At 40.0% G+C, this 16,836-nt stretch overlaps 1 protein-coding gene across 8 annotated transcripts in view; it reads left to right on the top strand.

Annotated features, from left to right (window-relative positions):
* The first annotated feature begins 1,464 nt into the window (after positions 1-1,464).
* BRD1 (bromodomain containing 1) overlaps positions 1,465-16,836 on the top strand; it is a 59,639-nt gene continuing 44,267 nt past the window's right edge. For 5 of the 8 annotated variants that reach the window (XM_056507776.1, XM_056507793.1, XM_056507809.1 and 2 more), the window contains exons 1-2: positions 1,465-1,530; positions 8,522-9,902. In XM_056507776.1, the coding sequence (XP_056363751.1) occupies positions 8,536-9,902 (1,367 nt within the window). In that variant the 5' untranslated portion in view covers positions 1,465-1,530; positions 8,522-8,535. Of the gene's footprint in view, positions 1,531-4,011; positions 4,386-5,147; positions 5,210-8,521; positions 9,903-16,836 lie in introns of those variants that run through there. The other 3 variants (XM_056507823.1, XM_056507803.1, XM_056507784.1) reach the window with 3 other exon arrangements.

The following is a 16,836-nucleotide window of genomic DNA, read 5'->3' on the forward strand; positions in this document are numbered from 1 at the left end:
AAAATCTTAAAGGTATGATGTTAAAGGATTCAATATAGTGGGTAAGTAAAGCAGGCTGTAGGTTTCCATGTCAGCTGTGTACCTCAGCAAAGTGCTTAGTGTATCTCTCTGTCAGCGACAGGATACATACCTCTTCTTGCAGTAGGTGACCCCAAGCACTAGTTCCAACAAATGCTTAAATGGAAATGAAGTAAGGACTTTTGCATAGCAGCTTTACTACTTGAAGACCACTCTGTCAAATGATCTTCAAGCTTATCTATAGATAACATTCCATAGGACTGCTTAGCAGATGCAGCTCACAGAGGTATTTCTTAGCAAGCACCCTGATCAAATGTGACTTCTGGTGGAGCTTTGATGATAAAAGGTCTTTGGACCTTCATCAGTGCCATAAAAAGCACTGACACAGCTCTCAGTCTGTTTTTAAACTTGTGTTTTGGTGAAGACTCTTTGATGGATGAACATGAACTGTTTCTGAAGGGTCAGAGTAAATGATCTTACCAATTTATTAACAAAGAACCACTTTGGCTGTGAGAATGAGAAAGGTGCTACGTGCAGAAAGTGAGTTACTGAGGCTGTAAGAAACAAAAAATCCTTGATTCCTCAGCAGTTGGTGAACATTATGTACACCAATATTATTTCATTTTTATTCCCCCTTTTGTCATAATACAGCTAAAGCTTCCAGATCAGAGGATTGAGAAGGAAAATCCAGACAATTCTTCCTAATTAGAGAACAAGGAATATATTCAGTAAACAAATAGGAATAAAATGGACCAACATTTCTATTATATATTTGAAGCCAAAAATTTGTTCTTCATTCTGGGATGGTCATCTAGGATTTTGGACCATATATCCCACTCAGTCTAGTATGACATACCAGTCTTTCTGACAAGGTATCAATGATAACCAGGAGGTGGATCAGTGATACATGTATTTTTCTGTAAATACAAAAATTTGCAAAGCACCCCGAAGATGCGGAGTGATCCTGCACCACCATCCCAGAGACTGAAAAAAAACAGCTGAAATTTTGTCAGCACACTGCTGTAATATATCTATTGATAAGGTTACAGCATCTTTTCCACAGTGACTGCTATTCTGGCTTCAGTGAGGTTTGGGAACAACCTGTCTTTTGTGAACTTGCAAGTCATGCCCGCAAGTATTCTACCAGTGCCACATATGATGGCTGATGAAGTAAGTGAGATCTGAAAGCATTCCCATGTAGGATGAGAGGACCATGGTAATGTTGTATTTCATAGATGAGTGTGAACGTGTAAATTGTAAAATGGAGAAGCCAAACTTGAAAACTGACTGGTGATACATTACCTTCAGGCATCACACAGAAGTATCAATGCAAGGTTAGGCACATTTGTCATCATCATAGGAAGCAGACTCATGCGTGTTATGGCAGTCCAAAACCTTTCTCGAAATGCATATTCTTGCAGGTTCTAAGGAGGCTGTAGAGTGAGTTCTGGTTCTTGTCACTTCTCCAGCCAGCCGTCCAAGCTAGGAGAGGGATACAAAGTTGCATCCAAAGTAAGTCAGTACCCCTCCCAGTATTTGTTGCTGCAGTAAGTTTTGGCTTTACTTTCACTAATTTGTAAAACAAAGGTGATACACTTTAGAAACTTTAGAACTGTGTGGCATGAAGTTTGATTCTAGGAGAAAATAGCAGAGGATGCTGAGGCAGATAAGTGTGATTGTGTTTCTTTGTGATCTTTCTTGCAGTGATTCTGTTGAGAGTTTGACAACTAGTGGAGGTGAAAGCTGGTAGGCAGAAGATCCTCCTTCTGTGCAGTTTTTCATGCAGTGTGAGTCAGCATTGGCATCTTGGTTAACAGTTTGCTGCTGTCAGGTAGGGGTGTGAGGATTCTGAAGGACTGGGACTGAAGCCCCTTGCACATGTTGAACTGGCTGTGAAAAACAGTGGTGAGGGATCTGTTGCCATCAAACTATGGATCAGAGGGCTTCTTATTTTTGGCTTGAAATTGAACCGTACACTAGTAGAATTGTATTCTTTTGAGTAACTATGTCTCTTTTGTGAAGTGAAAAAGACAAAGGTAACAGGTCTTTGAGGTTACAGGCATGTGCTGAGGACTGGTCAGATGCCCCTGACAATACTACATACTGTTCTATTTTGAAATACATGGGCTAATGTGCTAATACTTAAAATGGAGAGGTTGAACATTCTGCTCTGGTACCCTGTCATAAGGTCAATGAGGAATTATTTTGACCTCTAAGACTCCCAATACAAAGCTTTTTGTTGAGTGTACCTTGATCTTTGTGTCATTGTTCTGAAATACCATATGAAGGAATGACATGAGTTCTGTGTTCTAGCCTGGATGGTCCAGAGCAAAAACAGTACATACTACCTTCTTACGGAGAGTAGTTTGGAGAATCTAGAAGCATGAGTTTAAATTACAAAAAAGTAGTAAAATGGTGAAAATACCAATAAGGAATACCACATTCTCAAAGGGATGTCCAGGGATTATGGAGTGCTGTAGTTCACCTGGCAGAAAAGAAACTGGGAAAAAGCCAGACTTGCTGTGTGTCAGACACATTAGAATGTGGACACCATGAGGTTTCTGTGGAAAAATGGTCTTCACTTAAAAAGTATTTGTACAGCTGCACTAGCAGATACACGTGAATTATCCCTTAAAAGATAAACCAACATATTTCCTTATTATAATACTATTAAGTTTTTGACAACATTATTAATTTTTATACTTTGCACACTAATGTACCTGATGTGGTATGATGCTCTCTCTTTAATACTTTTCTATCACAGGTTGTCTTCCAGTGCAACAACACTAACATATATCAGCGTGCTGTAAGACTTCTGAGACTGATGGCAGGATCACTAAAACAATTTAACTGGAGAGTTGTTCCTCACAGGCAAGTACACAAATGCCTAGTTGGCCTCCATAGTTAATGTGAACTTTCTTATATTGGAAGTTGAAGGTACTTTCTCTGCCTGAGCCTAGGGATCTATTCCAACACTGAGCGGACTGCACAAGTGTTAGATGCTTTAATAGCTTGTGTTTTGTTCAGAGATCAGTGTGCTAAATGATCCCTGATGAGGAAAAAACTATTTGGAAAGTACATTTCATATTCTACAAGATTTCTGTAGCATAGTTGCTTAAACTCTCTGGACCTTAATTAACTATCTACAACTAATAACAGGTGTATCTATTTTTGATTCCCTAGTCATATGTAAATTGTAGGACCAACTCATTTTTGAAGCAAGGAAACATCTGACTGCTAGAGAAAACAAAAATGAATTGGTAAATTGTTCTACAGCAATTTAGCTAAGTGGATACTAAATACTGATGGGTAAAAATAATTACACCTACTCTCAATCACTTGCTTTTTATTATTTGTAGGACTTGTTCTGGATGATCAGCACCGGCAAGTGTTCGTGTTAGGTTGGGCCAGCTTAACGTTTTTTAAGGATGTGGGTGCAGCTGCCTATTGCAGAAAAATCCTCCATTTCTCGAATATGGCTTTAATGAGTGTCTAAAAATAATACCTAACAAAGGGTGTCCTTCGCAGGGGGAACCAGAAATAACCTTCTTTTTCTCTGTCAAAGTGTAAGGCTATTATCAGTTAATCTACAAGCAGCAGCTTGACCCAGAGACCACGAAAGGGCTGATTTTCAAGCACATTTTCTCCGTAAGGATTCTTGAGCTTGGACTTCCCCCCCCCAAAGAGATAATAAATACCACTCGCTTCAACTTTTGAGCCTCGGTTTTGTAACGAGCCGCGTCCCGCCTCCATCCGTTCCCTGGCCCCCGCGCTGGGCCGTTCGAACGTTCTGCCAGGGACGCGCGGCGAGTTCGGGCTCGGGCCCGGCCGGTCCGGGCGGGAGCGCGGCGGCCGCGGGGCCGGAGCGTTCCCGCCCCGAGCGCGGCCGGTGCCGGGCGCGGGCAGCGGCGGCGTGAGGCCCCGCCCCGCGGCGGCGGCAGCGGCGGGGCTGGGCGGCGCCTGGCGCCCTCACGTCCCTTCCCTCGCTCGCTCCCTCCCTCCCTCCCCGCCCGCCTCTCCTCCTCCCCCCCGTCGGCGCAGCGCTGTGGTGAAGCCGCATTGTTTGTGCCGCGGGGGGAGGGGAGCCGCTCAGCCCCGGGAGCCGAGCGCCGAGCCCGCAGCCGGACGGCGACGCGCGCCGCGCCTCACGAATGCGCCGCGCCCGGCGGCAGCAGCAGCCCCGCACCCAGCGCCGGGTGACCGCCGCGGGCAGCGCGGCCCTCCTAGCGCCCGCTCGCCCGCCCGCGGCTGCCGGACGCGGGGCCAGGCGGCAGCACCGGCGGGGCCTCCGCCATTAACCCGGCCGAGCGTCGGCTGCAGCGGCGGAGCGGGAGGTTTGTCAGCCGCTCCTCGGCGGCTCCCACAGCGTGAGTACGGCCGGGTGGGCGGCGGGGGCCGGCGGGCGGGGGCTGCGGGGCCGGGAGCCGGCGGGTCCCGCCGCAACGGGACGGCAGAGCGGCATGGGGGAAAGAGCAGGGCGGACTGGGCACGGCAGCCTGCGGGGGCGGCAGCTGCGGGCGGGCGGGGAGGCGAGGTGAGCGCAGCGGTCTGGGGGAGGGAGGGAGGGCGCCGCTGGAGCTGTTTTGTCAGCCGCCATATTTGTGGGCCGAGTATTTTCGCGGCGGGGAGGGAGTGACTGTTGGGAAGGGCTGGAGATGATGGGCCCGGGCAGGAACCATCCTGCCGGGGGCCGGGAGGGGGGAGCGCCGCGCCGGGCAGGAACCATCGGCGGGAGGGGAGGCAGCGCGTTGGAGGCTCGCTGGGCGTGGGCAGGAAGTGTTGGCGCGGCACCGGCGGGGCGGGCCCGGGGGCGGGCGCAGCCGCGCGCGGGAGGCAGGATTCCGGGATGGCCGCGGCTTTTTCCGCCGGCCCGGCGAGCAGAGCGGCTCCGCCGGTCCCGCGTGCTGGGCCGTGCCCGCGCACGGTCGCTGCGCTCCGTGAGCCCCCGCTCCGCTCCGCGCCGTGCCGCAGGGAATCGCTCCTGCTGCGCGGCTGAAGCGGCGGGCGGTGTCCGCCCAGAGTGCGTGTAAGCACTGTTTGCTTACCGTCCCTCATTGTCTAGGACTAAAGAGCATTCCTGTGTCTTTCTCTTTTTAATGGTCTGCATGAAAGTGCCATTGTGAATGGAATTCCCTAGTCCATTGAGCAGGGGATCCAGGGACCAAAGACAGTTTATTTGAAGAGGAGGAAGGTAACTAGGGCAGAGATTGTAATTTGGAAGTATATGGTGCTGTACTTTTCATGTTGGTTTTAGCTGTTCTAAGCCTTGATAAATAGCCTTTTTTTTATTTTTGCCTCATACCGTGTATTTCAGAGAAACAACTGTCCCCGTGTACTTCTGTTTTGGTGAGGAAAAACGTCTGCTGGTGATTTCCTTTCCAAGTAGCTGATGCAATTCTAGGAGATGAGTGCTGTGGATAACTTTCCTGGTGTATATCCTGCAGTCTTTGAGGGCAGGACAGTGCTAACAGAAGTGCATTAAGATAATTTTGTGTACGGTTAGTGCAGTGTTTTTGTGAGCATTGAATGGAAACTTGTCTTAGTTTACTCCTCAAATTTAGGTCTTGGTCCTCATTCCTATCGATCTACAAGCTTACTGGGAAGGGGTGGGAGGGAGAAATGCCTAGCTGGTAATTGCCTAGGAAGAGCAAACCAATTGTAGGTCATGAATTTGCTATGCAGGACTCTGGTCTTTTTCCGGAGTATTTATGGAACACTTGCAAACAGAAGAATTTTGGAGAAACAAAACAGTGCTTTGGCCTCTGGGGCATTCAAGTTATTCACACTAAATTTGCATGAAAGTCAGGCTGAGTACCACCAGTTTCAATTCTGTGTGCATTACATTGTATTTGTAGGGTATCCAATCTGTGTTTGAGACTGTAGCTTCCTTCCTAAGTCAGCTGTATTTACTGTTTTAATATTTAATTTAATTATTTTAATTTAATATTTTTGAATATTACAGTATACTTAGATGTTCAGTCATTTTTTTAATCAGTCTGGTTCATACGGTTTATTTGGCTTTTGCAACACCCGACTTAAATCTTTAAGCAAGATTAAAGATCTTGCACTTTTGAGTATTTTCTTCCTGTTTTTAATGCCTGAAGCCATGCTTGAGAATCTTGGGAGCAGAGGGGGGTGAAGAGCTTGGAAACACAGCCTTAATGTATTTTTCTGTGGTATACTGGGCTAAGGTAGTGTGGACAAATTACACGTTTTTGATTTCTGAAGGTCATCTCTCATTACTCCCTCAGTATTTTTTCCAAAACAGTCTGTATCCTCTGGAGTCACTACGAACAGATACACAGCCAGCTAAAATGTAGGAAGGGGCATTAAAAATACCAAAACAGACTTTGACATCTAGACAGAATTGAAATGCAATTATATGAGGTAAACGTGCTGTCAAGTGCGTTACTTGGTTGATGAGTAATTTGAGTCCATTCTGATCTGTAAAAAGTTGCTGTACATTGACACATCAGTGTGTTTTAGCTGAAGAATCCATCATTATTTGTTCACAATTACAGAAATTACCTTTGGGTCTCTGAATTACAAAATCTGTATTGAAACTGGGAACTAACTTTTAATTTTGATTAAATTACTGGTATATTTCTGGTTTTAGTTGTTGGACCTTCTTTGGCAGTATTAATTGTTTAAACTGTTTTTTACCGTTAAGAAACTAATATGATGGAATCCTGTGTTGCTTTACAGAATTTAATTATTAAATTATTCTTCCAAAGTTGTTTGAAGAGGTGGAACCTCTTTTATTCTTCTGTTGTTTATAAAGAGCAAATCAGAGATCCATCATGATTAAGCACTGACTTTTGGCTGTACAGTATAGAAGCTAGTAATAAGGGTTAAGAATTAGTTGTGTAAGTCAAATCATTGAGAAGCACAATTCTCGCATGAATAATAAAACTAGCTTCGATTATGAAAGCAAAGTCCGTTTGTGAGAGCAGACAGATCAGAGCCTTTCTGGAGCTTGTCTTAGGGTTACTTGCCTAAGTGATCTAATCTTCCTGTGAAAGGAGTTCCTTCAGTACTTTGAGGCCTTTAGAAATTGGCATCATCGACTAAAGCAAAAGGCAAGCAGCATGGAGTGGTTCATGTAGTTGTTCAGTGCTTGATGTTTTCTTTCTGAAATAGATGTACTGGTCTTTCACAGTAGTTGTGTTTTGATTTCTCTATTTCTCTGCTATTTTGGCAATACATGCTAAGACTAGTTGTGTTCTAGTGAGCAGCCCTGACTCAAAATGCAGCGTTGAAGTAGTGAGGCCCTAATAATACTTTAGGCAGAGATTAAATATCGAGGAGTTTTTATGTAACTGAGGCTGGATGATGTTATTTCTTGATGTTTTATTGAGAAGAAGGAATGAGTGAAATAGTTTTAAACTTGACAATGTCCATCAGGTTTGCAACATTTTCAACCCTTATAGGAGAAAAACCCCACCCAATGTGAAGATGCCAAAAGGCATGAGTATGTGTGGAAGCTTTTAACTTAGGAATTTTGTGACCAAAATGCGTGCTCATCCTAGTCGTGGGATTTGGAGCTGAGAGGGAGGAAGCTATCCTTTTGTATGGTATGTGATCTTTTTGCAGCAGGTTGTAAACTTAAAAATTGTTCTAAAGAACTTGGGAATGGGCTTATAAACAGGAGATTTTTATCTGTCAGCAGTTGATTTGAGAACAGCTCCTGAAGAATCTGTTGAAGGAGAAGGGTGTGTGAACACGCATACTTAAAAGCAGCGAACATGTTTTGGCCCTAAGTCAAATCTGCTTTACAGGTGAAATATTTACTAGTTGCAGTCCATACTGCGCCATATTGGGCACTGTGAGTTCTGTCATGTTGTGAAGAATAATGGAAGAGTAAGGATTGAGGAAAGTAAAAAAAAGTGTAAGGCTGTCAAACTGCCCGCTTGCCAAATGTGGACGTATGTGTGTTTTTCTAGCTTTCAAATATAGCTCTTGTAATTGAGTTGGTAACGAGAGTGTTTCAAATTGCACTGGAAAAAAAATATCAGAGAAAACTTGTTTTTTTTTCACAATTGCATTCGTTTTTTTGAGAAGAGGTGTAGGGGACAATCTCTAGCTGTTGCAAAAATTTTCAAACTGCAGGCACCCCTAAGGTGTTAAGTAGTATTGTATTAAAGGTTTTCTTACAAGGTAACGAATGCATTTTTTAAAATCTGTGATACTTCTGAAATGTTTTTGTTCTCATGCAGTGGTGTTGCCAACAGTGCTTCTATCAGGTTTCTAGGAAGGATTTTTTATAGCTGTGTTTACTCAGGGTAGCTGTTACTTGGAAGATCTATTGATATTTAGGTTAAACTTGTACGAAACTGACCAGTCCTGTTGAGTAAGAGTGACAGGCTTTTGGTTTTGTTTACTTTTAGTTAAACGTATGTATAGAGGGCTGTAGAACTGAAGGGTTTTTTCCTTACTACAGTAAAATTGCTGTTTTACTATGATTGTTTGGAGTTCATGGTATTAACTGTTGCTCTAATTTTAGGTAAACATTACCAAATGAGGAGAAAAGGAAGATGCCATCGAGTATCGGCAGCAAGGCATTCTTCTTCCCCATGCAGTATTAAGCACTCCCCGACACGAGAAACCTTGACATATGCTCAAGCTCAAAGGATGGTTGAAATAGAAATTGAAGGTCGCCTGCACAGGATCAGTATCTTTGATCCTTTAGAAATTATATTAGAAGATGATCTTACTGCCCAGGAAATGAGTGAATGCAACAGCAATAAAGAAAATAGTGAAAGACCACCAGTTTGTCTAAGAAGCAAACGCCATAAAAATAACAAAGTGAAAAAGAAAAATGAAGCTCTTCCGAGCTCACATGGTATACCTGCTACAACAGCTCCTCTTCCAGAACCAAAAGTACGGATTGTTGAATACAGTCCCCCTTCAGCTCCTCGGAGACCTCCAATTTATTACAAATTCATTGAGAAGTCAGCAGAAGAACTTGATAATGAAGTTGAGTATGACATGGATGAAGAAGATTATGCGTGGTTAGAACTGATAAATGATAAGCGGAAAAGTGATGGCGTGTCAGTTGTTTCACAAAATATGTTTGAGTTCCTTATGGATAGGTTTGAAAAAGAGTCTTATTGTGAGAACCAAAAACAGGGTGATCATCAGTCTTTAATTGATGAAGATGCAGTGTGTTGTATATGCATGGATGGTGAGTGTCAGAACAGCAATGTGATCCTGTTTTGTGATATGTGTAATTTAGCAGTACATCAGGAATGCTATGGGGTGCCATATATACCTGAGGGCCAGTGGCTCTGCAGACACTGTTTGCAGTCCCGCTCCCGGCCTGTAGACTGTGTGCTGTGCCCAAACAAGGGAGGTGCCTTTAAAAAGACAGATGATGATCGTTGGGGACACGTGGTGTGTGCTCTGTGGATTCCAGAAGTTGGATTTGCCAATACTGTTTTTATTGAGCCAATTGATGGTGTCAGGAACATTCCCCCGGCCAGATGGAAGTTAACGTGCTACCTCTGTAAACAGAAAGGTGTTGGTGCCTGCATCCAGTGCCACAAAGCAAACTGCTATACTGCATTCCATGTGACGTGTGCTCAAAAGGCTGGTCTATATATGAAAATGGAACCTGTGAAAGAGCTAACAGGCAGTGGAACAACGTTCTCTGTGAAAAAGACTGCTTATTGTGATGTACATACTCCACCAGGTTGCACACGGAGACCGCTCAATATTTACGGAGAAGCTGAAATCAAAAACGGTGTTTGTAGAAAGGAGGGATCAGTCAGAACTGCTAGGTCTACGTCAAAAATCAGAAAAAAGACTAAAAAAGCCAAGAAAACAGTGGTTGAACCTTGTACAGTTATGCCAACAGTATCTGCTCCTTATATCCCCCCCCAGAGGTAAGCAAACCATCAAAATGTGAGAAACCTTTGTATCATTATTTATTTAATTTTAAACCAGGGCTCTTAGATGCCACCTTGAAGTTTTTCTGCATTTTTTACATGCTTTCTTTAAAGGCCTTTTTCAGACAATTGCTGTTAATTATGTACATTGCACTTCTGTGGAGTTGGATTAAAAATGCAGTAACTTCCTCAGAGAAATTAAGAGATCAAGTGATCTGTCTTGTCGTCAGAACATTTTGTTTGAGTTTTTTTGTCATTCTAAGTTACCTTGTGTGTTCACTTGTCATTCACTGTACTTCTAAGAATTAACCGCTGAATTCGGAATAGTAGATGCAGTTGGTCTTCATATTAAAGAAAAAAAAAGCCAAGCTCAAAGTTAACTTTACTTGTAATTTTGGATTCTGAGCTTCTTACTCTAATTTTAAGATATCCAAAATAAAAATTACAATTGTGTATGTAAGTTTTGAATCTTGTTCATCTCACATAAATCAAGAATAAAGTTGTAGTGTAAGATCTATGTAAGTTTTGCGAAAAACCTTCAAGGAAGTGTTTTTCCTTGTGAGGCAGAATAACTTCTCCAGAGGTATTTCTGAAATTTATGTTTGTATGTCTACAACACCAGTATATTTGTTTACCCCTTGAATTGAAATCTTGTTAATTCAAGAGCAGTAGTTTGGAAAGTTTCTCAAACAGGCACTAGTTCTGTGTGCAGGCTCATTTCCTGTACTGTGACTGGACTCTGCATGCACAGAAGTGAGGGCTTTTAAAATAATATGATGCCTTTTAAGTAGGTGACTCACAAGTCTCAGGTAGTGAGCAATTAAACCTGGTTGAATTAATTTAAATAAATACATGTTTAGAGATTGCAGTTTTTCCCTGTAGTAAGTTTTGGTAATGTAAGAAGCTGCTTATTGACTGACTTTGACAAACAGCCTTCAGCTCCCATGTGGTGTTTACAAACATCAGATTTATTGCTCTGTTCTCTGTTAGGATTGGCTTGGTAAAATGGTATTTTTGTTTAGTGATGCACTGCAGAAAAACTTGAGTTGTCAGTAGGCGATTAATACTGCTATTTAAACAGGAACTACTGTCCATGGGAGGGGGAAGTTGGTGTAAAATAATTCATCTTTATCTTAATTAGGACAATCCCAGTTGGTAGTGTAGTGTGTTTTGTTTTTTTTTTTTTTTTTTTAAAACAATGTAAGAAAGAGCATGAACTAAGAGGAGGATTAGAAAGTATGTTCTTAGTTGTGCCTCTGGCAGCTCATTCTATTGGCAACTTTAAAAAAACAGACTCTAAAAAGCTGCTATCATCAGATGGCTTTTTCAAAAATAGTCATTAGGTGCCAGGAGCAAAAATACAAAGACATTTTCTTCTTTCTTTTTTTTCACGTTTATGATTGAATTTCTTTTCAAGATGGCAGAAGAAGTCACTTTTTTTCTATTTATGCTTCTCTTCATATTTCTAGAAACAATGTATGCCATAAGTGTAGAAAATATGCACAGTTTAAAGGTATTTTAAAATTGAGCTTTATTATAAATTGCTTGTCTTTGGCTGAGGGAGACCCTTGCTTAAGTACTTCTTGTAACATGAACATGTTCAGTCCTAGAAAACTGATCCCTAGATTAAAACAGAAATGGGTGTATTAAAAGGAAAAGTGATTACACTGCAGACCCAAGTCTCTAGTTTTAGAACCAAAGTTGTCAGGTTTTCTTTGGCTGTTTTTCAATATTTTTCTGTTTTGGAAATACTCTTTTGTTTCTGTAGGTACTAAGTACATACCCAAAAATTATCAAAAAATTATTTGGATCATTTCACAATAGCCTTCATTTAAATTATTCTTTTTCTCTAATCTATTTTTTAAATACTTTTTTTTTTCCCCTTGGACCTGAAGCGTGATTTTTCAGAGGTCTTGAGGAAGAGCAATTAAGCTATTTAAGTTACTAGAGAATAAATATATACACTCAGGGTTTAAACACTAGTGCTTTTTTACCTGAAGAATTTGATTTTAATACGTTTTCAACATCTTTGGGCATTGAGGAACACGTGGAGATGTTTGGTTTGGATTGCATTCTTAATACCTGGAGTATACACCTCCTTGGCATATCACTGGCTCTTCAGAGTTGGTGGTTGGAAACGTCTACAGGTATGAAGATCATGGTGAGCAGGAAAGTACATGCTGCATGCAGCCCCTGAGTACATCTGGTGAAGCTTGAGGAAAACCATCTTGCAATTTATGTTCAGTTTAAGAAGAAGGATTTTTATCCTTTTCTGGATAGTGAGAGTACATGAACAACTGAGCGTTCTAGTAGCACAGTTTGTAATAATTCTGTTTTCCAAAACAATTATCTTAATGTTCAGGATATTTTTAAAAGACTGTGTGTTGAACAGCATGCTTCATAATTTCTGCACAACTTTTGTAGCTTATGAATTTCTGGATCAGCTTACCTTAGGTCAACTTTCTATGCTATGACATCTCAGACTTTCATTTATGAACTCTTGATTTTGGGGTGCAGATCAGAAGTTGCTAGCCATTGATCCAGTGATGATAGGAGATAAATGCTTACCTTTCCTGACTTTTTTTTTTTTTTTTAATGTAATTTATTTTTAATGCTAGGCCTATATCTGTCCTGTTGCCTAGGTATTTTGGAAAGTCTATACCTAAGTATCTACTTCCAAAGGTGCAGTAGTTCCTCTTAGAGCCTTAAGGTGGTTTCAGTTTTCAGCGCTGTCAGTGCTAACTTGTAGATTGATTAGCACTTGTAATAATGTATGGGACTGCCAGGGAACTCATATTTTTGGAGGATGTATGTCAGACCTGGCAAGAGAGATGTGTTGTTTCTTTACTAGGAAATTCCATTCAGTTTTTATTGAAATACAAAACTCTTGAATGTGGTTGCTTACATTGTGCTGTTTGTACTCATCAGCTTTTCTGGTTTGCCTGTTTTTGGTGGGTTTGTTTGTTTGTTTGTTTGTTTGAGGGGTTTTTTTATTGTTTAGGGGTAGATTATTACTATTGTTTAGAGCATGATCTAAAAGTTGTGTTTCTGGGAAGTGCCCAAGCAGCTGTGCTGTGTGGGGAGGAGAGTGGGAAAGGACGCTCTAAAACTGTTCCACCATATGTGAGGGACAGACAGTACTTTCTCCTCTTGGCAAGTGGTAGTCAAAAAGTAGCCTCCCACTGCCACCAGCTAGTTTGGCTGAAGGAAATGGCTAATTTCTTCTTGAAGTATAGTATTGCTACTAGGGATTTGTAATGGTTGAATTTTGCTTAGTAGAGAGATTTCCCACTTGCCCTAAATATATATATATATATATATATATATGTATTAGAAGACTACTACTATATATGTATTAAGACTACAGGTCCAGAATTTTCAAGACAGGATTTCCTAACTTTGAGGGTTGGCTTGATGATCTAAATCTAGTTGCTTCTCTCTGTTAGTTGTCTTGTGCTGACTCTATGCTCAATTTCTTGTGGGTGTTTTTTTTTTTTTTTTAAGTCTGCTGCTGGTCATTCTTGTCCTTTATAACTGTTGCCTTATTCAGCAAGCCGGATGGGTACTGAAGTAAAAGTGTTACAATGTTAGCTGAGAAAACTACACAGTTTCTCTTATTGTTGAGTGCTGGATTCTTCAGTACAAATAGCGTTGCTTTTGTGTAGCCTCTTATGTGTCAAAAGGGGCATTTTAAAAATGTTTACATGTCAATATCCACGTTATATAAAAATGCTGTGAAACTATGATACTGGAGCTATATATTTGGAGGGAAATAGAATGTGATATAAAATATTTGTTAATCTTCAGTATCTTAGAAGTATGCACTGACATACAGAATAATCTGCTTTATTAAAATGCCATTTGTGCAAGTACTGCTCTATTAAATGGAAGCTGACATTAAAAGTATATAAATATTTACTTTCATCTGTACTTCCTCTTTCTGCAAACATGGCATGTATCTAATGTCTAAAATTAAGGAAATACTTGAAATGCAATGCTTGTATAGAGAGCAAAGAATAAGTAAAAAAGCCCCACTTTTGTTAGAAGTAGGAACACTGTATGTTGTTGAATGGAGTGTATTGCATCATTAATATTAAAAGAAAATTTTAAGATTGTTATGAAAGTAGGTAAGTAGTAGCCAACAACTGAGAGTAAAAATTGCTGAGACTCTTACAGAAACATTTTCAGCTCTTCTGATGGATCAGCATTTATGTGCCCCACATTAACGGATTTCTCTATGTTGATCTTTGATTTTATAGGAGGAATACTGTGCCTGGTAGTAAGATGGATTTGTGTTACTGTGTCTCAAGGCAGAACCAGTGTTTTCTTTTGGTTTATAATTTACCCAGTTGAGCTATCCTGAACTTTCTTACCATGTTAATTAAATGTAATCTTGTTATCTTAACACAGGAATCTTGATTGTCCCTGAAGGAAGTGTGGGCCAGAAAAATAAATAATAAACACAGAAAGTGTTGAAATGCAGTATAAGAGGAAAGGAACATTAACAAAGCTGTCAAGACACTTTTAGTCTGCATATTCACAGATAATGCTGCTTGTTGATATATGTAGCTTGTGGATTTCTTTTGGGGATTTTTTAGGGTAATCTGTTTTTTTTTTTTTTTTTTTTTTTTTTTTTAAACATTCGTAAAGTTTTTAAAGTGGGGAAAGATCAAGAAATTTGGCTTAAAATTCAGTGTAAAAAAGCTATTGAAAAATGTTGCTGGGGCCCGCATTGCAAAGAACTTGGAAGCTGAATAAATCCAGACTAATGTATGTTAGCTCTTTGTCCTTGAATATATATGTATGTATAATTCACAGAATCATATGAAAATGCTGATTTTAATTACAGGGGAGAATGATGAAGGTATGTCTTGTGACTGTACCTAATACTTGTGTTGTAGAATCACCTAAGTGGAGGGAATGCCAGAAGTCATGGGCCACTGACATTTCTTGTTTTGTCACATTGTTTGACTTTGAAACCTTTCTGTTACATGTAGAAACTACTGCTGATGTCATTCTGATCTCTTTGCTTAAATAAAAAAAGTAATTTTCCCTAAATTAAAAAAAAAAAAAAAAAAAACAAAACAAAAAAAACCTACTTTGGTGTTCAGTAGTTTTGCCTCAGTGGTATTTTGAAAAAGTAAATGTAACTTCAGAGCATTATTTTGAAGCTAGTTCGTCTTGACACTGGTTAGCTTATTAAATAAGGATTAATTAATGTGGTCAGAGAAGTGTAACTTACTTAGCAAATTGTAAAGTAGATTTTGAGTAAAAATAATATTTTTTTTCCTTCTATTTATTTTATGTGTACAAGGCCAAAAAGCTTAAAATAAATTAATTTTACTTCTGTAAGGCATATCAGTAATATCCTATGTGCTTTCTAAGGGGTTTAATCCACAATTATTATATATGTGATCATGCAATTATGAAGATCAAGATTTATGTGATTTTGTTTTTCAGAACTTCTGAGTTTCACCAGTTATGTGAATTTCCAGTATTTTTTTGGGGGGGGAAGCAAATAGAGGGTGTTGTGATATGTGCCATAAAGAATGCATTTTCTGAAGAACTGTCTCCTGGCAGGTGTTTTTATTCAATGATCAAGTTACAGAGTGCACAAAAAAATTAGAAGATAAGTACTGAGCTTTCTTCTTACTACAGATGAAAATGTGATTTTTTTTATTAATACATCTGATGTGAGTTTAGCCTTTTGATATTAGATTTCAAAATCCTGTGTGGTTGCTATTTTTGTATAGTACTGGCAGAAGTAAATCTGTGCATAGGATTTCTCTGAGAAGAGATTTCTCCAGCTTGACAGAATGGGAGAATTTTATTGTTTGAGTTGGGATTGGTTTTGTTTTTTATTTTATTTATTGTTTTGAGTTTTTTTCCTTATCCAGAGTTTTGGAATATCACAAACTCTAGTTGTTAGAATAGGAAGAAGGTAGCAGAGAATTATCTGAAAAAGCATTTCCTCACCTCTTCAGTTCATTGTTCTACTTTTCCTGTCCAAGCAAAATTTTACAAGCTGCTTGCTCACATAGAAAGATGAGGGGTTCACAGTCATGTAAGCAAGACAAAGTGCTTCCTACATATGCATTCAAAATCAAATTCTATTTAAATACTAGTAAGTGTTGAATAAAGTAGAGGAACCTGGAGAGACTTTCAGGCTTCAGAAGATGTATCAGTAGATTAGGTATGTACTGTTGGGCTCTCAACCTAGGAGAGGCAAATTCAGTAGCTAGACTTTTAAAACATAACAGACAGAAAGAAATAAAACCTGTAAAGTAGTTCTTATTAAGAAGGTGTGTACTGTTGCATGGGGGTTCTGCAGACTTGTATTGCAGAGGTTTAAATGAAAGCTTTTTCAGTCTCTCCAGTGTTTGCCATGTGTACTCTGTTAGGCATGTAGGCTGATTTCTGCTTGGTATTAAAGGAGTGTTATCCTTTTTCGAAAGGAAATAAAGACATGCAAATGGATTCTGATTTTTACATAGTTATTAATTTACCTCTGTTGTCTTTCAAGTTGGTCAGAACAGTTTGAGGGTTTTTTTTATTTTTAAGTTAATAAGTCATATAGTAAGTTTTAACTTTTATTGGGGAATATGATAACAAAGTTGTGGTATTTCAGTGTTAAAAAAAAAAAGTATTGAAAACCAAGTTTTAAAAACACTGTTAAACAGCTGCTCCGAAGGTTTTCCATGAGAAGAGTAGAGAGTTTCATATGTCCAGGTGGGCATTCTGATCTTCAAAAACTGAAGTTTTTGTATATGGAGCTAGGAGGAATAACAAGATTACATTTAATTATCTTAGTAAGAAAGTTCAGGATAGCTCAACTGGGTAAGGCTCCAGAATTAACAATTCCCCAAACAAATTCTTCCATAGCTTTTTATTCTAGTTTTATGCTAATTGTTTTCCAGTATATGTCATTGGA

The sequence above is a fragment of the Oenanthe melanoleuca genome, chromosome 1A, assembly GCF_029582105.1.
Source record: "Oenanthe melanoleuca isolate GR-GAL-2019-014 chromosome 1A, OMel1.0, whole genome shotgun sequence".
Taxonomy (NCBI): Eukaryota; Metazoa; Chordata; class Aves; order Passeriformes; family Muscicapidae; genus Oenanthe; species Oenanthe melanoleuca.